The 22,146-nt window shown below is 39.8% G+C and overlaps 1 protein-coding gene across 15 annotated transcripts in view; it reads right to left on the bottom strand.

Moving 5' to 3' along the window:
• Window positions 1-15,067: 15,067 nt before the first annotated feature.
• Window positions 15,068-22,146, bottom strand: part of PDLIM5 (PDZ and LIM domain 5) — a 212,107-nt gene continuing 205,028 nt past the window's right edge. For 14 of the 15 annotated variants that reach the window (XM_077882905.1, XM_077882898.1, XM_077882900.1 and 11 more), the window contains 2 exons: window positions 19,828-19,943; window positions 15,068-18,277 (listed from right to left, as the gene is read on the bottom strand). In XM_077882905.1, the coding sequence (XP_077739031.1) occupies window positions 18,188-18,277; window positions 19,828-19,943 (206 nt within the window). In that variant the 3' untranslated portion in view covers window positions 15,068-18,187. The remainder of the gene's footprint in view (window positions 18,278-19,827; window positions 19,944-22,146) is intronic. The other variant, XM_077882908.1, reaches the window with a different exon arrangement.

Here is a 22,146-nt window from a genome sequence, read left to right as displayed (position 1 = left end):
TCCTGGGGTCTCCGGGCCTCCCGGCCTCCTGGCCTCTGGGTCTCCAGGCCTCTGGGCCTCCGGGCCTCTGGGCCTTTGGGTCTTTGGGTCTCCGGGTGTCCCGGCCTCTGCGAGTAGAAACATACACATGGCTCAGCTGCCCGCGGCGGAGGGAAGGACAAGGAGCCAGACTGCGCTCCTCTGCACAGGTGACACACGCACCTGCCCACTGGGTTGAACCGGGTCCTTTTTTTAAAGATCTTATTTATTCATTTATGAGGCAGTGAGGGTGACAGAGCACAAGCAGGGGGAGCGGCAGAGGGAGAGGAAGTAGCAGGCTCCCCTCTGAGCAGGGAGCTCAATGCGGGGCTCCATCCCAGGGTCCTGAGATCATGACCTGAGCGAAGGCAGGTGCTTAACCGGCTGAGCCCCCCAGGCGCCCCTGAACTGGGGGTTAGAGAGGAGTGACAATCGCAGCTGACCGTGTGCCTCCAGAGTCACAGTGTCCGGGTTTGACACCTAGGGCCTCTCTGCCCCGGCCCAGGGCAGTTCTTGTAATGCATCAAAGCCATGGGGTTGGGGGCAGTTAAGCAAGCACTGGAGTTAGAACTGGGCCCACCGCTCACCAAAGCTGCCTGGCATGGGGCTGCGTCTGCTCGGAAGAAGAGGCACCGCTTTCTTGACAAGGATGACATCTACGCTCCTAGAAGGTTTGGCTGAATTTCCCCCTTGGCGGCTATATAGACAGAGAGGGTACCTTTTTATGATTCTTTTCCCAAGGAAGGCCCCTTTCTCTAATTTGTCCACCCTTACTTGGTGCCTTTTTTGGGGTTGGACACAAGGGCCAGGTACAGGCTAGCCTGCCAGGCTGAGATCTCGGGCAAGTCACCAGTCTCTCAATAAACCTCAGCTTTATTATCAGTATCTGTATCTCGTGGGGCTGTCCTGATGCCTCTGTTAGACAGTCCACAGGAGACGCCTAAGCACAGAGGAAGTGTTCAAAACTGGTAGCAATTTTAAGTGTTTAAAACATTCAGGATGCTCCGCCACCATTTTGTCTTAAAAATAAAAAAATAAAAAAAAGTCTTTAGGAAGTGTAACCTTTCCCCAAAACCTTGTGGGAGGTGCCAGATTTTCAGAGATTCTTCTTTGCTTGCTCTGCTTACATTTCTTGTTAAATCTTTCTTTGTGCATTATTCCCTTCTAGGCTCACTTGTAAAACTGCAGGATGCTGATTTCCTTACACATAATATAATTCTCACAATGGATATTTAAAATTTATGGCCAAATCTCCCACATGAAGGTGGTCTGGCAGCCATAATTTTTTCCTTCTGTACATAAATGACTATGAACTTGTTGGCGTTTTGCAGACAGGTTTTGATGAACTATGATATTTTGCTTAAAATCATTCCAAGAATAATGTCAGACTTCGTAATTGCCTTACCCCTGACCACCAGCAAGCAAAATTCACCTCCACTGTGCTGCTTATATTAAAAGGAATCAAACCACAACCACAGACAGAACTGTGAAGTCGAGAACCCAGGGCAGACAGAGCCTTTTCTCCAAGGTTTTGGGAATGTACTCAAAAAAGGCAAAGCTCAGACTTACATATCTACAGGTTGATTTCTACAAGCATAGAAATATGCTGTGAGGATGGCTCCTGTAGCCTCTTTCAGGTGAAAAAACTTGGCAGATGGTTTAGCACGAAAACAAAGCAATAATCAAAATTGAGTCGCGGTGGCAACAAAAATACATCAGCTTGTAGTTGGGTGCTGTTTAGAACAAATGTTCCCAAATACCAGGCTATTTTAAAATCTTCATTTGTTCAGAACAGGATCAGGCAAATGTATATATGTAACATTTATGTAAAAACAAATGCGTGTATTATGTCAGAGCTACACTGGCACCATCTTTACTCAGGAAAAATGGTCAGTTATTTTGAGATCACGTCCTTTTAACTTCTTTTTTTTTTTTTTTCCTTTTAACTTCTTTGATGTCGAAGTGTTCTTCTTTTATGTAATGATTTCCATAGCAAATGATAGTTGTCAATCTGCGGAAAACTTAAAAATAGGCACCCTCTTAATTTTGCTTTTTTTGGAAATGTTAAAGCTGACATAAAATCCAAAAGTTTCAGAACCCAAAAGTGACTGTATTTTCTACTTTCTAGGCCATTGGTTTGCTCTCATATAGACTAAGCTGACTTCTCTGTCAAAGAATTGCAGGGGTGGGGGGCGGTGGTGCTAAAACCTTCCACAAATTCTCAGACACCGTCTCAGGGCAAACAGGTTTGCACGGAGAGGCACGGCCCACCACAGAGAAATCCACTGAGAAGGTTTATAAGGCTTTCATGTTTCTTGAATGGAAAATAGAGGGAAAAGAACTTACAAAAAAATTCAAGCTCTACTAAGCAATGCATACTTCCATCAGGACCTTTACTCAAAACCCGATACTTGATGTCACTTCATACCCTTACCAGAAAATGAATGATCTCACGTGTATTCACCAGAGAACAGCTCTATGCCCTGCAACCTTGGGTAAATTGCTTTTCCTAGATGGGCCTTCCTGTTCCCAACTGTAACACAAGGTTTGGACTCAGTTGCTAAAGTACACCCCAACACTAATATTGCATACTTATTGCCTCTTTTAGCTCCCAAATATGACTCTGCTCCCCGGAATAGTTTGTTTAATGGGAAGAGATGAATGGAAGCTAGTGACTGGTCAGGATTACTACCAATTGCAAAAAGCATCATATGCACCAAATTTAATGTATTACTTTGTCCTTTTTCTTGCCTCTTAAAATTCTTCTCTCATCACGTTGTTCTCCGACTGAGAACCCTCTGTACCTCTTCGTTTTAAAATCAGGGGTGTGGTCCTGGACTGTTGGCCCGGTCAGCAGGTGACAAGAGGAGGGAGGGCTCTGCTATGCCCAGGAGGCAACAGGGAAGTTCACGTAGTGAAAGGGGCCGCAGCCACTCAACTCCAGTAGTGCAGGGCCAACCAGAAGGGCAAAGGCTGCAAATCTTGTTGTTGTTGTTGTTTTAAGATTTTATTTATTTATTTTAGATACGGGGGTGGGGGGGTGGGAGCGGGGGACGGGCAGAGGAGGAGGGAGAAGCAGACCCCCTGCTGAGTGCAGAGCCAGTCTAGGGGTGGATCTCAGGATCCTGAGATCATGACCTGGGCCGAAATCAGGAGTCGGCCACCCAGGCGCCCCAAAACTGTGAAATCTTTGAGTCAAGATAGAATTCTGACTTTGAGCATATCATCTTTAGAATTTTTATAGTTGGCAACATATAACATTTTTACAACTTGGTGGCCACAGAACAATTCCAACTGGCAGGTGTATCTACCTTCCAGTTTGAGTGGAAGGATAAAAATTCTGATAGTCAGGATTCTGTCAAATGGCCTGGGCTTATTTTATCATGTTCTTGGAATCAGTAATTGAGTCCAATGCTCCTGCTTTAGAGATGAGGGCATAGGAACACAGGCTTTGAAGACAGAGACCTTGATACAAATTCTGATTCTGTCACTTGCTACCTGGTGACAGCTCCTTAACTATTTTGTATCTCCACTTCCCTAGCTTTAAAATATGGTCACAAATTCCTACCTTCTGGGTTGTTAAATGGTTGGTCCCCCACCCCCAACCCCCGCCCCCACCTTGCTCCGTATTCCTTCTAGGCTGGGAATATCTTTGGACACAGGTCTGTCCTCCCCCACTGCCTTTTTCTCCACAGGTTGCTCTCCTAGATTCTGCAGAAGCTTCCAGGCCCCATGTGCATCCAGCTCCCCGATGCAGCCCTTCCAGATCAGCTTGGTCTGAAGGGACTGCTCGGCCTCAGCCTCTGTAAACATTTGTTTTTGCTATCACCAGGAATTAACTCTTTCTTTCTTTCCCTCTTGTTTCTTGTCTCATTCTGGATCTCAGAGAATGTATTGAAAATGATCAATTTCTGTTTTCAAATTCTAACCTTAGTTGGAAAGGGTGATATTATTTGAAAAGAGAACATGCTCAGAAATTGCATAGGTTTCAATTTTCAATTAGTTTTGAGTACCATGCCATAAAAGAAGCCATAGATGTCCCCCCAGCAGCGATACAAAACTTCCACACAGGATGATTCCAACTCAGATGAAAAGTATGTGTATATATTTTAAAGATTTTATTTATTTATTCATGAGAGACACACACAGAGAGGCAGAAACACAGGCAGAGGGAGAAGCAGGCTTCCCCTGGGGAGCCTGATGTGGGACTCGATCCCAGGACCCCAGGATCACGACCTGAGCCCAAGGCAGATGCTCAACCACTGAGCCACCCAGGCATCCCACAAGGTATAGTTTTAATGGTTGCTTTTTAGATACCCAGATGGAACGATTTCAATAGCCACAACCGGGAAACTCTTCTACTCTGATGGTTAAATAACAACAACAGCATCGATAATACTAACTAGAACAGATGATCACAGCCGCTTCCTCTTGTACCCCAGATCATGGCCCTGGTCCCAGACTGCTAATAAGATCCTGCTCTAATTTTGTTCTGGGCTCTGTCCAGACTCGATGGCAAAATGCTGTAGATACACCACGGTCCGTGGAAGTGGAAGCCCCAGGAGTGTTTTTTGTCAAAGCCTTGCTTTAGTGATAAACCCCCTCTCTAAGGAGATAACTAATGCTGTCCCGCGGCAATCCATTTCAATATCTGTCCGGCATGGGTTTCTCTGGAGATTTATTTGCACTAAGTTCCCATGATGTCACATAGAGGCGGTGATCTGGAAACAGAGTTAGAGAGAAGGGTTTGGCGGATGATTCTGATGAATCATCAGTCGGGGCCAGTGGGAATGGCGAACACAACAGTAGTAGGCTTTTCTTACTTGGGATTAATGATAAATGATCACCTGTTAATTGTTCCTGTGGCTTCTGAAGCCATAAGAACTGGCCATGCAAATTGGCAAGTGCCCAAAACGCACCCTGAGTCCAGAATGAGTAAATACTGTGATGAGAATGAAATCTTCTGTAGGCTTCGAGGGAGCTCATCACGTGGCAGGTCCTGAGAGAAGGAGCTTCCCCTAGATCCAGAAACCGTAAGAAACAAAGAAAGAAAAATTGGAGACTTCTAAATTTTATGTTACGGAAATTAGAGGGAGTCCAGACTTGTGAGATTTCATCAAGATCAGAGCTACATAATTTTTCTTACAAGCCAAAAATAGAGTGTGCAGGAAGCCCTGCCCTGTGAACAAATCACAGGAAAAGCAAAGGTGGTGAGAAACGCTATAGACACACTCAGGCCTTCGTTCATTCCCACAGTGGAATGTGGTCCACCAGATGCCGAAGACCTGCCTCTGAAGTGGGGATTGAGAGAGGCAGAGAGACAGACAGGGACTTACATGCACTGACTTGAAGGACTTAACTATTTACCATTAAAGCCAAAGTCCTTAAAAAGGCCTACCAGGACCTCTGGGGCCTTTTCTATCCTCTTTTACCCCTCTAATCTCTGTCCCTCACTACTCCAGCCATACTGGCATTTCCCTGTTGTCTGAACATACTAGGCTTTTTCCTTTCCCTGGGACAGCCTTCTCCCCAGTACCTACCTGGCTCCTTCCCTCCTCCCCTTCCTGTCTGGTTCACCCACACCCACTGTATTACACTCCATGTACCATCCAGTATTCTCTAGATTCAATTTCTACCTTGTTAATTGTGTCTCTCCTTACTGGAATGTAAGGTTGAGGACTTGAGGACGGTAGAGACCTGTGCTGAATCTCCAGCAAGCATGGTAAATTCTAGGCACTCTGATGCATATTTGTTCAATAAATGAACATATGAAAGAGTGGAGGAGACAGCAAACATAGGTGGACCATATCCTTTCAACTCCCTTGCAGAAATGTTGTCCGGGATGAGATTTAATATTTTAGAAAGAACTTACATAAAATATGACTTCATACAAACGATGCTCTTTCCTACCTGTTCAGAGTGTAAAGACGTGGGCTTTAACTCCCCTTTCACGTGAGCATCAATACAACAAATTCCTTCAAGGATCCAGGGCCAGGGAGGTTTTCCACAGTGACACTTCTCTGCAGCTTTTAAAACTTAGAATGCAGACCACGTGGCACCTTTCTCTTAGCTTCCAGGAAAACAACTTGGTATCACTGTTGTTACTAATATGCAGAGCGTGTGTGTATGTGTGCACATGGGCACACACCCAGGAGGTCATTCTAATTAAAATTATCTGTGCTTTTCGCGAGTACTAGAATTTTTACTTGCTTGTTCTACTTTCTACTGATATAAGAATACATGTATGTTCTTACTCCCTATTATGCTGCATGGCATTAGAAGTAATGTTATTTCACTATTTCTTAGGAGACCTCCTGGGTCTTTAAAATTGCTTCTGAGTCCTCTGAAGTGGAGGGAAGCCTAAAAGAGGGCCAGATATCATCCTACTCGAATAAACCAAAGGAAGAGTCATCTCCCAGAATGTGGGGGGGGGGGGGGGGCAAGAGGAGATGGGAAATAAAAAGAGAAGGACGGAATAGGAGAGGGGGATCCTGTGCTCTCTTGCCTCCAAACTAACCTAGAGGTATCCTGGAATCTCCATTACTCTGTTGAGAGCAGCGTTCTCGTTGGCAGCTATCCAAGCTGGTTTAGAGGGAAAAGTATTAACACCTGCAAGGTGGTCCCACGGCGAAGTCCCTGAGGACAGAGGTTCCAGTATAGCTGGGGAAAAGCTGTAGGAATAGGCCGATTCCAACACCAAGGTGTCTGTTAAGTGAAAAGGCACCGTATCATGTAACAAACTGAGCTTTAGAATGGCAGGCAGTAGAGTAGTGATGGAAACCTGTACGTCCCACAGATGGACACAAAACGAGCGAGCAGGGCTGTCCTTGGAGAACATAATCTACATACCAGAACAGGCACGGGTTTGTTTAGGTCGAAGCCATGGCAACAAATTTTAGCTTTGCAGCTCTCAGAACAGCTGTACCGAGGGGCCTTGGGCAAGGCGGGCAATGGCGTTCCTGGGCTCCCTACTCCAGCCTCTGTTGTATTAGATCTTCAAACAGCACCTAAGTGCTAAACCTTCAGTTCATTTGCACAGCACAGCTAAGAAAACAAAGCAACCCCCAGACCTCCCTGTGTGGCTGCAGACAACCTTTCCTCTTCCCTTCCCCCTCCCAGACCGAAGTCGTTTTCAATAGTTTGAAGAACACTAAAAAAAAAAAAAAAGAAAAAAGAAAAAAAGGAAAAGACCCCCCCCCCAGAAAAAAAGAAAACAACCTCAAACTTGCTTGTTACTTTTAGGGCGGAAAGCACTGAAGAAATGAATTATGATTAAACACAAAACAAAAACCAAACTATTGTTTAGGAGAAGCCGAAGTCATTGCAGGGAATGTGAGTGGATGCTCATCAATCAACGCAGACCCACAAACCCCACAGATGGTTTCATGTCAGACTGGAAGAAATTTCGGCAGCCTTCCAGCTAAGTGATTTACAAATCTCGTTCCTGAGAACCCGAGGAATCCAGAGTTTCGGTGATGGTTTTGCAAGTTAGAAATATTTCTGCTAAAAAATTAAAGTGCCCAAGGCTTAACTTGTGCCTGTTGTATGTGTGAGGTTCTGAAGATGTTTCAAAAGAGTTACCAAAACAAAGTGTACAAACCACTGATCCAGTTTTTATAGAGAAGGAAGGTCTGGTCAGGATTGGTGAAGTGCCGTTTCCAGGGTCAGAGAAATAATTAGCGATCAGCCTGGCTAAACACCCAAATCCCCGACTCCTGAGTCACTGCACCAATTCTCCGACTTACTGCAGCTGTGTGCCCCCCACCCCACATCAGAGTTGATTTTTAAAGTTCGGGAAAACTAACACTCCTAATCATCACTCTGGAATCATCATTCCAGAATGATGGGGGAGAAAAACACAAATTTACCATCTGAGATTTAGTTACTCACTCAACTTGTAGGGCTGCACATCTATTGCTGGTGTTGGGTGCTCTAGCTCGGGCACCAGCCAGGGCTGTGGGGGTGCCTTATCTTCGCTACTTTCCACAAGTGCCAGAGAAATCCTGGAAAGAGAGAAGGATGAAAGAAACCTGTAAAATTCCCCAAGTAGATTTTTTTTAATGTATCTAACTTTCAGAAACTGAAGCACTAGTCTCTGATTTTAGACCCAAGAAGAAGAGAGATGTTGGTTTCTACGTGTGGTCCCTGAAGGCTCACCATCTCTCCTCCAAGTGTGATTGGTGAACCCACAGCATCAGTGGCATCTACCAGAAGCTTACCAGAAATGCACGTTTATTGGCCCCATCCCGGTCCTACCAAGTCACAATCTCAAGGTCCTGAGCTCATTTGCATATTAAAGTGAGAAGCACTGGTCTAGATCCATGACAGGTGCTTCCCTAAAGGTGATCTCCGGACCAGCAGGATCAGCTTCGCCTTGGAACGTGGTAGAAATGCACGTTCTTCACTCTGCCCCTAAATCAGGGGCCAACTAAATCAGAAACTGTGGGGGGTGGGGCTCAACCATCTAGTTTCAATAGCCCTCCAGAAGATTCTGATGCTCACTAAAGTTTGAGAACCATGGGTCTAAAATGTGAAGACAAGCACAATTCAAGACATTTACCATGAAAAAAGGAGAAAGGGTAAACCAGTATTTCCCAGCTTGTATTATATAGAATAAAATATCCATAGATTTTCTTTAAATAAAGGGGGTCATGGCCAAATATATATTTGGGAAATACTTGGTTAAAATTATTTTTATTCTTCATGGCAAGACTCCTCAGCTTAAATGCTGAGTGGACAAGTATGAGGGAGAGCTACGTGGCCAGAGCATTTTAGGAGTGGATCTCCGCTCCCAGGGGTCTGACACCTCCTCTTTGCCTGCCAACAACAGGGTCAGTCTTCCCTCTGCATTAAATGTTGAATAAAAATAACAGAAAATGCAACACCACTGATTTGGAGGTGACCCAAATGATTAGCCTGCCTGTATAACTCCACTGTAAGTTCAGTGGAGACTCACCCTCACACAGGTCTGTCAAAACCAATGCCCGGGGTCCACCTAAGCAGTCTGCTCTCTTTAAGCACACGACATGTGTATTTATATATAATTCATTATAGCCGTTAATGCTCTACTTTGGCAACAGCTTAAGTTGGTCTTGAGATAAACTGTACTCACACATTTTCCATTGGTTTCCCATCATCATTTGTGTGAGAGTGAACTTTATTATAATCCTTTTGAGAGATTCCTTAGTGATTTTTCCCCCTGTTTTTTATTTTCAGAACACTTCATTACAGCCCGGAAGTCAAGCAAGCACTGTAACCAAGTCGTGGTTCTCAAAGAATCTGAAAGTCAAGTCACACAGGTTTCTGACATAGAATGAATGTAATCGCTGAAAGTCTAAAACACGCTATTTCACCAACATTATTCTAGTTTGAACCAGGTTAAGAGCCTAACCACTTAAGTCTTAAGCCATAAAAACCTATTCACATATTTCATAATATGTCTCATTTTCTGAACAAAGGATTAACAACTTGAATGTAAGAAGCAGGTGTGAGCACTCTTGATAGGTCAAAACCTTAACACCACCCAGACAAGTCTATAATTTCTGGGCATGGTACGTGGCATGCGTGAACTTGGCTTCAATATGTTTTCCATAGTGATAGCTTAGAAAGTCATAGAGCCATATCCTACCCAGACTTCCATCCCTAGTGGCAGAAGTATTTGCTGATGATTGAAAGGTCATGCAAAACAGATGTGAGGGCAGCTGGATTTTCCAGCTACGCTTTAGTGGACTTAGCAGTGGTGCCTGCCATTACCGAGCAGCAGAGAGATTTTGTTTCAATGGAGTGAAAAAAGAATCTTAGGCAACCTTGTCAGAGTAATTGGACATGTGTGCAGTTTCTCACCAAGGCCTCACCTTTTCCATCCTCCGCTCTTCCCACTCACAGCCTGGAACTAACTGCATCACACGGCGAGGAACTGGGTGCCGGCCATCCTTGCTTGCTTTCCAACATCTTATAAATAGGCACTGCTGTGACCTTTGTGGGCAGAAGTCACTTTCACCACATTTCCTACGGCCTTCTCACTTATTTGGTACCACGGTTTTGGTTATCTACACCTTAAACTGACTTTGATTACCCTGGTGCTTCTTTCCAATGTAACAAAAGCACAAAGAACAGTAAATGGTGCGTTGCAGAGAGGATTTACAAATGCCTGCGAGAGGCACACGGTCCCACTGTAGACCTCGCAAATACTGACGTCTGTGCAGCAGGCAACGGTGCAGGTCAGACAGATACAGCTTTTAAGTTGTGCACATTCTATCAAAAATCAGTCCTTTCTAAACTTGTCTTTACTAACTGACCATATGATAATTGTCCCTTATTAATAAGAAGGACTCTAAGATAATGTGGAATGACATAGTAAATGCTCTCTCTAATCTAGCAAAAAGTCCAAGTGTGAGCTTTGCCACTTAATAACTATGCTTTTAGAGAATCCTATCTCTGAGTTTTCATTTTCTCATCTCTAGTATTTGGGTTAAAAACACTGGACTCTTGGGATGCCTGGGTGGCTCAGTGTTTGAGTGTCTGCCTTTGGCTCGGGTCATGATCCTGGGTCCTGGGATCGAATTCCACATTGGGGTTCCTGCAAGAAGCCTGTGTCTGCCTCTGCCTATGTCTCTGCCTCTCTCTGTGTCTCTCATGAATAAATAAATAAAATCTTAAAAGCACTTGACTCTCAGTTTCTCCAAATATTAGAATCTCACAGTGAATTAGTGTGCCCTAGCGTGGCATGTAATACACCACACAAAGTGCAAAGACGGTATCAGAAATATAAGTTATTATAGATCCACTGGGCTTGATCTCTCACAGTTTACTGTGAAGGGGAAATCATTAATCTCTTTGCTTTTCATTACTGAATATGAAAATAATCTATTTTTCTACATGATAGGGTTTAAGGTTTATATCAAAAAACTCCTGTTCACAGTAATCCCAATTAATTCAAACTTTCAATTAAGAATGTTTTACTCATTTTAACCATAGTGGAAAAAAACCCCTTTGGTTATAGCTTAGTAAACATCTGATAAATCTCTTAAATATTCAGAACTTCCATTATACTAGATGTTTAGGTGTAAGGCCTTGAAAAACACAATCGATGGTACATTACGTTTACTTTGCATATTGAATTATCAGAGGATTTTTGACAATAAAGGATGAAGTTAGAATAATTTCTTTGGGTTTCCAGTTCACCAAGAATACTGGCAATTCAGGTTCTAGATAAAGGAGGTTTGAATTTAGTTAAGAATATCAAGTTTTCATTTTGTACCCAGATGTGCCTATTACCAATGTATTGATCTTCACTTCCAAATTCATCCTTCAGAATCTGTTCTGTGATAGTGAACTGGACTCTTAAACCATTTCTCCCTTATAGTGAGCCATATGAAACTCTGTCAACTGTCAGCCAAGCCAAGGGAAGCAAAGGAATAGTGCAGAAGCCAGAAGTCAGGAGCTTCTCTTCCTGGTCCCAGTGCTACATTTTGCTTTTACTTGCTCCAGCTGCATGGTTCATCCATGGTGCCTTGGGGTGGGGGTGGGGGGGGTTGTTGTTGGTGGAGCTTGGCCCCAGCTGTGCTTCTAGAACACACAGTCCACTGGTGACTTCTCATCCCTGGCCTGGGCTGGTGACCACCTTGCTGCAGCCCTCTTGATGTGGATATTGTGTATTTTAGGTCACAGCAACACTCCAACTCCCTGTACACACCCATCCACCTAACCTTGGTAATCTAACCTTGGTTCACTTGCATTCTTGAGGGTTGTTTCCTTGTTCCTGGCAACTGAAGAACAGCTCTGGCTGGCCTCAGCAACCAGAGAACTTCTCTGTCATTCAGTGGGTGGCAACCACACTTTGCTCCAACAAAGTCTGACCTCCAGACACGGGGGACGGCACTCATGTAGAGGTTGTTCTTCCCTGGGTCCTCTTTCTCAATCTTAGGTTATCCTGACTTCTTTTTACATTCTCATGGTTATTCTCCTATCATAGCTTAATCATTCTTTAAACCTCTCCTGCTAAGTTAGGTGTGATTTCGTCCTCCCGATTGGACCGGACCGAGACTGATCCACCAGAGTCTAATCAAACACTTTCCCCCCAAGCCCTAATTTATCTAATCAAAAACTTTCCCCCCAAGCCCTAATTTATATTCTCACCACCTATACTATGTTGATATTGTTAAAGATCATTTAGAACTTGCTGGATATTCAGACACAAGCAAACTTATAGATTCACATAATCAATTTATATCTTTTATTGGGAAGAAGTCCTGGGTTCACTTTGGTGCCTCTCAACTTATTAAGTTCCTTTTTTTTCTACAGCACTTATAATGGTACCAGCAAAATATTAAGCAATAGTGTAATAATTTCACAGAGCAGAATAAATGGTAAGTTTCAACTGAGAAAGCTAGAATTACTTTAACTTATATTTCAAGGTTCATGCTTGGTCACCTCCAAGAATTTGTCTGCCTCCATTTCATTCACATAAAGAGGCTTGAGATTGTCAGGATTCGCAAGCAAATAGGAATAGAGAAAATGTCTGGGGTCAGATGACATCAATAAATGGTCACCTAAGCAAAGACTTCTATTTACACAAAACTAATATTGGTATGATAAGTCCTAAGAGTTCAAGTTACTTTCCTATTTACCAAAGGAAGTTTGGCCTATCAGTGATACACTTGGGAGAAAAAAATTCAAAAGATAGCTCTGAAGATATTATAGTCTACTAAATTGCTTTAAACAAACACTGGTATTTTTGGGTAAGTGCTCAGAATAGCACCAGCTGTGTGTGCTTTACAAGCAAAGGGAAAAAGGAGGGAAAAAGAAGAAAAAAACCAAACCTAGGTATATTTGAACTAGAGAGCAAATGTGACAATTAGGACATGATGAAAAACTAATTTGGAGCCCAGTTATTGAACAGAAACTTTGTCCTTTGAAACACAGATGCATTAGAGACCATGTCAGTCAATCCATGGACCTGGCGCAGAAGTCATTTTCCTGAGAACATATATATTGCCTGAAGAGAAATTGAAAAATTATACTCTCTGTGAATTATAAATGGTTTTATTTTTCTCCCTGAGGTAGTCATCAGTGGTTTTGTGACATGGAAATGCTTTATTCTTCCACTTTAAGCAATGGCTCCAAGCTTTATTGTGTGTGATTACACGCCATTACAAGCACAGGGAAAAGAATTGCCTCTTTGGCCAACTTTTATTCATAGTGCTCCCCCAGTGCTCTGCCATTAGTGCCAATCACTAAACACACCTTGCTTTTCCTCAACCCTGGGTTCAATCAAGGTGTGGAAGCCACACCTTTCTTATTAATCATTGATGTAATCTTGCCACCTACTCAGCTTCTAAATCATAGAATAGAGAGTAAAAGTTCAGTAATATAATATTGTAGACAAATGGTTTGTTCTAAATTCTCAGAAAATGAACAGTTGAGTGAATCAGACACTTGTCACGTTAAAAATGCTTTGCAGGGGGGATCCCTGGGTGGCCCAGTGCCTGATCCTGGAGTCCCGGGATCGAGTCCCATGTTGGGCTCCCTGCATGGAGCCTGCTGCTCCCTCTGCCTGTGTTTCTGCCTCTCTCTCTCTCTCTCTCTCTCTCTCTCTGTGTCTCTCATGAATAAATAAATAAAATCTTTCAAAAAAATGCCTTTGCGTATCTCTTTAGTGTAATACAGGCTACTTCTGACTTTTGGAGGGAAAGGGATTCTTTCACAAACTTTTGGGCTTGGGGCTTCCCGAGTTAAATGCTCTCATTCATAAGTACAACACAAAACTGTATCAGTCTGAGATTTCTGTTGGGTAGCCATGCGTCCTAGCCCCTTTCCTCTTTTAAATTTTAAATACTGCAAAGGCACCATGTTCCCCGTGAGGCTCCCACACGTGGGATGAAACCTTCTCTGCGGAATTTTGGCACCCTATTAATTAGTGGTTATGAGTGGGAGCTGCTCTCTCTCAGCAACTCCTATTCTGCCATCAGTCAAGTGTGATTCTATAATAAATTCCCACGAAGCAAACTATTTCTGGTAATTCTCCCTAATTAACACCAGGCCCGCTAATAATACATCAGTACCTATGTGTTTCTGATATAATCAAGATCTTGTCTGAGAGTACGCAAAAAGGGAAACCGCCAACCTAAATTAAGCTTTTGCTGGCAAAAAGGATTTTATATGTAGTTCTGTAAGAAAACCTTTGATAATCTTATATTGGGGACATTTTGACCAGAAAACACTGAACGACAGGGAGGCTTGTTTCTGGTTTGAGCACTGAATGGGGATTTATTGTGAACACACACTGTTGAGTCTTAAGCCTATAAATCTTGCACTGGATTACTGTTTCTTAACGAAGGAATGACAGATCTCTTATTTTGTTGGTGCATTTTAATGTGCAATGACGTGATTGATAGAAACCAAACAGCAGCTATTAAAATGTCAAATGCAGACTTGATGCCCTTATAAGTTTGGCTTCTGGAGTTTAATATACTGTGAGCAAATAGACTTGAATTTGTCTTTTATTTCCAATATACAGCCTGCAACAGAAACATTCCTCTTTATACAGTTGGAAAAAAGTCTTACCCAAACCAATAAACAAATGAGGAATAGATGAGCCTACCTAGTTATAGAAAAGTTAACTAATGAGATCAGGATGAGTTAACTATGAAGTAATGAACCCTGGTTGATTAAGGCATGAAAATGTAGATGGTGACTTAAGTTGTTTTAGTATGATATATGATATAATACAGCTCTTGATATGACAGGTTATTCCAACAAGCAGTTTCAGCAACAAATATTTTCTAAAACAATGGGGCTTATTTATGTATTAATTTACAAAGATGTATTGTATACATGCTACATGCAGAGCATGAAAATAGATTAAAGTAGAATAAATGTGACACTCTTTTCAAATGTTTTGTTCTGGGATATTTTGATAGGCAAATATCATAAAAGAGGGATTCTCCTGAGAATCATTACTTCTTTTCCTATCCTGTAACACTATTTTATTCCCATGATGCCTTCATTGGAAACCACTTGCCATCCAAAAAAGAAAACCCAGGAGAACTTGTTTGTATCACTGCAGCCATTTATTTATTATGTGCACATTAAGGTATTACTATACTGATTACATTTCTCATACGGTTTTTAATTAGAAAATGTATCCAAAAGCAAAACAGTACAGATGTATACAAACGTAATAATGTGAAGAAACAGAAAATAGAGATGAACAGATAAGGCAAATGATACTCTGAGAATCCAAACCCAATAACCTTAAAACATCTGGAGGAAAAGGATGACAAACTGAAGCTGCATTAGATTTGTGTGAAATTATTCAGTTTTCCCTTCCCTTATGTTTGAAAAGACTCTTTTTTTCAGTAGAGATTATTTAAAAAGCTCTAAACATCACAAAAATGTTAATATAACACTAGATTCGTACTAACAAGAGAGAGGAAGGAATTATTTTCTATAGAAGTGGTCCTATTATACTACCCCTTGAAAATGGCACCATGAAAACATTTTTGTTGTAGATAATTTTTAATCATAGGCTACACTAATATTTTGAAGATTCAAATTCTTATTTCTATTTGTCTTAATACTGTGACCAAATGACTAGGCTTTAGACTCTAAATGTAACCTGAATCAACAAGAAATATGTACGCTACTATAAACATAAGCAGCAGGGACCTCTCTAGGCTGCCTTTCTAGCAGGCAACATTTAGCCTTTGTAAGTCTAGAAAAATGTTATAAACTGGAATCTATCATTAGTATTTTGAATCTGGGAAATACAAGTACGGGATGTTTAAGAGTCATATACTGTAATTTAAATCTGTCTTATACTAAGTACAGCATTCCAAAATATACATCAAGAAAAACTAAAAGTAAATGCTCTACAGTAAAGAGGTAACAATTAAAAAAATGCTACTGATATGGAATATTTATAATCAGAAAAATAAATATTCAGGGAGCTCACCAGAAGAATAAAGTGCTCTGCTTGTTATTAAATGCTGGTGCATTAAATATGGCATTCCCTACTGGAAAATACAGAGATTCTTCTGGGTTATAATCAATATTTACTTCATAGGATTAACTGTTTTAGCAACAGATATAAAGCTTTGCCACAAAGACGAAGGACAAAGCACAAAGACAAAATGATAAATTAGGAAGCAATGTTATCTTTTTAGGGATAAAATTTAGAGGAATGCAACATTATGCTCCATGAATAATGTACACAAAGAAAAGTCTAATAAAAATGATATCCTTACTTAATGTAAGATAACTTAATAAGAAATCCAGGTCAAATAAAATTCTTGAAAGGAAATACCCAAATGCAACTGACTTTTCAAATACTATCTTGGCATAGAATCTATAAAGGTAAAACTAAACAACCAAAAAAAATCTCTATTACATCCAAACAAAACCACCAATTTACTTTATACTGTGTAAAGCAGGAGACCGACACTAAGATATGTGACAATGCACATCAGCCAGCATGAACTCTACAGGTGGTTTCAGCAGCAATGAGAAATAATGCACAATTCAGTTCCAGCACTTTATTTCAAAAATAAAACTTCCTGCCTCCCTACAAATGCAGGGTGAGGAGGTAGTTTGGAGTTGCTACTGGTGAAGCCACTTCATGTCACCCTTCTCATGCTTTTATTCCCAGTTAAATTATTATCTGCATATAATATAAATCTCCTAGACTATAAATTAACAGCTTTCAGGACAGATGCCTTGAAAAGTTCTTAGGGAGGTTAAACAAATATTAGAGCCTAAAGCCTCCCTCTATAACAAACATGCACACAATGGAAATGAAGTCGTTAGTGAGCTACGGGGCAGGAAGGACTTGGAGTTCTGTCTCAACTTTAAAAGCACCTTGCCCCAGACGAACTGATATTTTACCTTAGTGGTATAATGGGCTTCTGTCCATTTTGGAAATAGAGAAAAACTATCTAATGTCATAATCTGTTTTCTCACTGGGTAAATATCAATAGGATTCATAATTTCACCTCAATTTTTGCTCTGCCTTCATGTATTATCTATATAATTTTTCTCCAAATAAAGAAAATAAATAACGAGCCAGTCTGAGTAACTGACCACGTTCCCCTCCTATACTACCAACCTCTGGGAATAAAAGCTTTCTAAGCTTTGTGATCACATTTGGAAGTGGTTCATTTATTATTCAGAGAGAATTACTATAAGGAAAAAAACCCTTAGATTTTATCATATCCCCAAGTTTTACTTTTCTAATGTAGAATTAAAGAAAAAATTATTCTGCAAGGAGAGTTCTCAGCCTTTATCAGTCAGTAGTACAAATTTGAAACTGATCTAATGGCTTCAAGGTCTGAAAAGGGGGGAAATTTTTAAAAATTTTGGATACAGTCCTCTGATTTACTCTGATTCTCAAATACATTCTTTTCTACTTACTCTCTTAAGTATGAGGGAAGGGGAAAAAATGGGAGTTTGACTAATACAAGTGATACAACATATACAATGAATAGAAACGGTTGTATTGTAATAAAAGGCAAAAATTTGAAACATAAGCTATGTGGTGGCTTTTTGGTGGGGCAAATGAGAGAAATATATAACATCTTTTTTTGGCATGGCACATTTTGATGGAAAATCTCATTGGTCTTTCCGACTGGAATGGTCAGGTGTAAGACAAAAAAAGTACATACAGTTTTTTAAAAACAGACACCTACTACTGATAAAATTCTGTTTAAACTACTTCCTATTTTAAAGATAAGCACTATTAAAAATACATTTTATTCATTGATAGAGTGTAGGGGCAATTTTCATTGTCTTTGACAGATTTACTCAGAACTACCTAACAAGGAAAGAAAGTATAATTAACTCAGCATAGATGTTAGAGGCTTTTATTCTAAAATTTAATTCTTCACTAATTTATTCTATGATGAATTTAATAGTCAACCAGGAAATTGGTTTTTATAAGTTATTTTATGAGCAGAAAATACAGGAAAAAAGTAATCATAAATGCCAAACTGTCTCTTTACTTTATGAAGCCAAATATTTCTTCATTGACTTGGTTTTTAAAGCTGGAATTTATCCCTTCAGGGCCACTATTATTTTTCAAAATTCCTATAAATATTAAATCTAAAAATTAATTGGTAATTCTAATTCTCCTCTTTCTCTTCAAATTTCTTCTCCTCCCCTGAACTGCTGACTTTCAAAAATTCACAGAATGAGCATGTTTCTTGCAAAGCGGCTTGTCCTTCTTGGAGAAAAATGTCTGACCTTCCAAACTTTCACAACATACCTGAAAAAGAAGCATTATTTAAAGAATATCATTATTTTATCAAATATGCCTGAAAAAGGAAAATGATTTTTCACTTGATGGATAAGACAAAGCACTTTAGTTGGCTGTATTAGACACTGACATTTAATGATTACTGATACTTCATGTAATTTTCAAAAGCATTAAAGAATGACTTTTTCCTAGAATGCATTCTAATTTATTTAAATCATTGATCATTATTTTTTTTACTAGGCCCTAATAAAAAAAATAGACACATGAAGAGGTCACATTAAATGTAACTTCTCTCGCCTATTGATGCTTTAAATTTGCCTCCTGTTGTAGGAAATCAAAGTACTCACAACGAAAATACCATTCAATTGCTGTACCAAACATTCCCAAGCCCCCAAACACATAGGCATAGCATACCTGAGAATTCTTTTTAATTCTTAATTTTAATCTGGCTATTGGAGGATTATATAGTCTGTTTATTAACCGCATTTATGTCTTGTCTTTCCTATTGCCTTTCTTAAATATAATAGCATAATACAGCAGCTCTACCAGAGAACAGGAGAAGGTAAAACCCTAAAAGTTGTTGCATTTTATAGATATCATGAAGTCTAAGAGGTGGATGACATAAACAAGATGAATTTAATGGTTAATCAGCTAATGCTTGGGGAAATAATTTGATTTCAATTAATGTTACTTTTTCCCCTTCATACAACATGTATTGAAAATTATTAGATATATTAAATCTAATTTAAAAATTCAAATATCTGAACAAAATATCTTTATTGGATATATACTTTCTCAATTAAAAAAAGTCTTAGGGTAAATGTGAATCTCTTCAACTATCCTCACTGTTAAAAATAAAACCAAAAATATTAAAATATCAAACAACATAGGTAAATCACTACATGTTTATTATAGTCTCAAAAAAAATTCATGTATTACTGCTAAGGAAGTGAAATCAACATGTAGTCTGCTTCCATTCTTAATTCAACAATAGATTTTTAGAATTGTTTATTTCTACTTCAGGCACCCAATGTTTCAAAAAATTACTAAAAATACTCCAATAAAATAGAATTTTTAAGAAATGTAAAGGACTCTTACTATTTTAAGAAATACATAGTTTGGGCAGCCTGGGTGGCTCAGTGGTTTAGCACCGCCTTCAGCCCAGAGTGCGATCCTGGAGACCAGGGACTGAGTCCCACATTGGGCTCCCTGCATGGAGCCTGCCTTTCTGCCTGTGTCTCTGCCTCTCTCTCTCTCTCTCTCTGTGTCTCTCATGAATAAATAAAATCTTAAAAAGAAAAAAAAAGAAATACATAGTTTCTCCTTACAAAACACAAATTTATTGAAAACAGGATTTTCTCTAAAGGGGTAAGCATCTTATTTTGTGCCAAATAATTCAAAAAATGCCAAAAATTTTAATGAACAATTTTCAAAATCACCATAAAAATACTTTTAGGTGTGAAGGATTGAAAGACACAAGAACTGTTATTTCCATTTAGTGCTTAGGCTAAAACTGGCCATATTGTGCTCTTCTAATTTGGAAATAAGAGTTAACTTACTGAGCATACAAAGCAAGTGTCATGCCAGGTATAGCCCAGAGCTTCCAGGAACATGTCGCCAGCTTCTATGGGAAATTCACATCCATGGCATATGGTACCAAAAAGGGCATAATAATCTGTATTGGGGCGGGGATGGGGGGTGGGGAGACATAATTTAAACATGAGAAAGCTTTAGAATAATAGTTCCTAGAAAGCACCAACAAAATTGGAATTAAATGAGAAGATGAAGATAAAGTTATAGTAACTGGAAAATGTTCAGAAGGCATGTTTGGCTTGAGGTATATGTGTAGCATGTTTCAGTTTACCTTTGGGGTAAATATTATTTACATAACTTAACGTCCTTTATTCCATTTTTCCACATAATACTCCTCACTTATCTCCAGCTGCTTAAATGTCCAAATATGTATCAAGAACAACTCTGTTCCCTGAGAAGTTATCAATAGACATGACTGTTTTAGCAAAAGACAAGAAAACTTCCAAAAACTAGCAACAGTTAAGACTAAAGAACGTAAGTCAAGAAGAAATATCTGATATTAGCACATTTCATAGAGTATCTGACTTGGTAGGGAAGAAAAAAAGTCACAAGAAACTTCCATGAGTAAGTGCCATGACTAAGTTTCTAGCTGGACTCTATCATAATGGTATTAAGCCACTATTCTTTTGCTGCCATTTCCTTTCAATTTTATGACTTCAGGCTGAAAATCCTTAGCCAGAGCACACCATTTACTTGACAGAGATTACAGTTGTAAAATACTAATAGAATTTCCCTCTAAAGAAAGCAGTTTTAATGAGAAGTTTCTTTATTATTACTAAATTAGAACTTATTAACAATTTTCTTTTATGTAGCTATTCTTACTACTTGTGTTTATTCCACAATAGAAAGATTTTCATTTCCAACTTGATTTATCTTTCTTAAAAATCTTCAATATTTCTCAGCACCACTTGCTCAACATATATACATAGAGTCCTAATATGTGCCAGGCACTGATGGGGGATACAGTGGTGAAGACAGATGTGCCTACTCTCTTTACGGTGCTTACATTCTCATTGGGAGCAAGTGTTGTCATTTATTGTATTTTTAAAATAAGTCATAATAAATAATTTCAAATTGTGACAAGAACCATGAAGAAAACAGTCATGTGATACAGAATAGTTGGGTGTAAGTATGTAACAAACACTCCATTAAACAGGTGAGTTAGGAAATGCTTCTCTAAGGAGGTAACAGTTGTTCTGAGATTTGACTAAAAAAAGGCAAATATCACCACAGAAAAGCTGAGGAAGAGCATATCAGAAGAAACAGCAAGTACAAAAGCCCTGAGGCGGGAGGGATCTTAGTGTGTTTAGAAAAGCAAAAGGGCCAGGTATAACTAGAATCCAGTGACAGAAGGTAAGGTGGTAGAAGATAAGGTTGGCAAAGCAGGCCTAGTAAGGAGAATAGTACTCAAGTGGAAGCTGAGAGGTATCAAGCATAATCTGAGTCACATTGAAACAAAATATTATCATAGCTGCTATTTGAGGGTCGGGGAAAAGAAGATGGACCATTTTAGTTGGTGATTCGAGCCATTCAGCAAAGAGTGAGTTGGATTTAGTTGTGACTATTGAGGTGGAGAGAAATGAATGAATAAATATACACTGGGGTTTGGGATAATGGATAGTGGGGCATTTGAGATGGGAAAGGCTGAGTAATAAATATAGGAAGTTAAAGAAATACAACAAAAATAGATGAAGTTGATTAGAAGTGACATTTAAATAAATCTACAATAATATTTTTCCTTTTCTGTAAGCAATATTTGAGTTTAAAGAATCTGACTTCTTAGACTACACTAAATATGATATTAAAGCTAGATAGTTTTATATGTATTTACTAGATAGGGACCATCTGCCAGTTAGTCAAAATGCAAATGTTAGACAGTTGCACAGCTTAATTTTAAAACAAACAAGCTCTTTCTTCAGAAGAATTAGGTGAAATTACAAAATGTGAAATACTCTGATTGAATCAAGGTAGGTGCTTTGTAGCCATCTTGTCCCAAAATAGCCCATAGATGGGATAAGTTCACTGGAATTTTCATAGAGCTTTCTGGTTAATAGTCTGGCATAGATCTGGACTGGTCTTAGCTAGGAGCTAAAAGGAATTGAGTGAGCAATAAAGGGTGAAGTGATGTTGACTAGCCTCAAATCAGAAGGTGACTGCTCCTTTAATAGTGTGCTGTATTCCTTTCCTCCAGCACCACACTTGGAATTTCAAGGTAGATCAACAATAAAACTCCATATGGAAGTGCTGTGGTAGTGAATGTAGGCATGACAAAGGGAAAATATTTT

Source organism: Canis aureus, chromosome 33, assembly GCF_053574225.1.
Source record: "Canis aureus isolate CA01 chromosome 33, VMU_Caureus_v.1.0, whole genome shotgun sequence".
NCBI lineage: Eukaryota > Metazoa > Chordata > Mammalia > Carnivora > Canidae > Canis > Canis aureus.
This window is presented reverse-complemented; position numbering and strand designations above follow the sequence as displayed.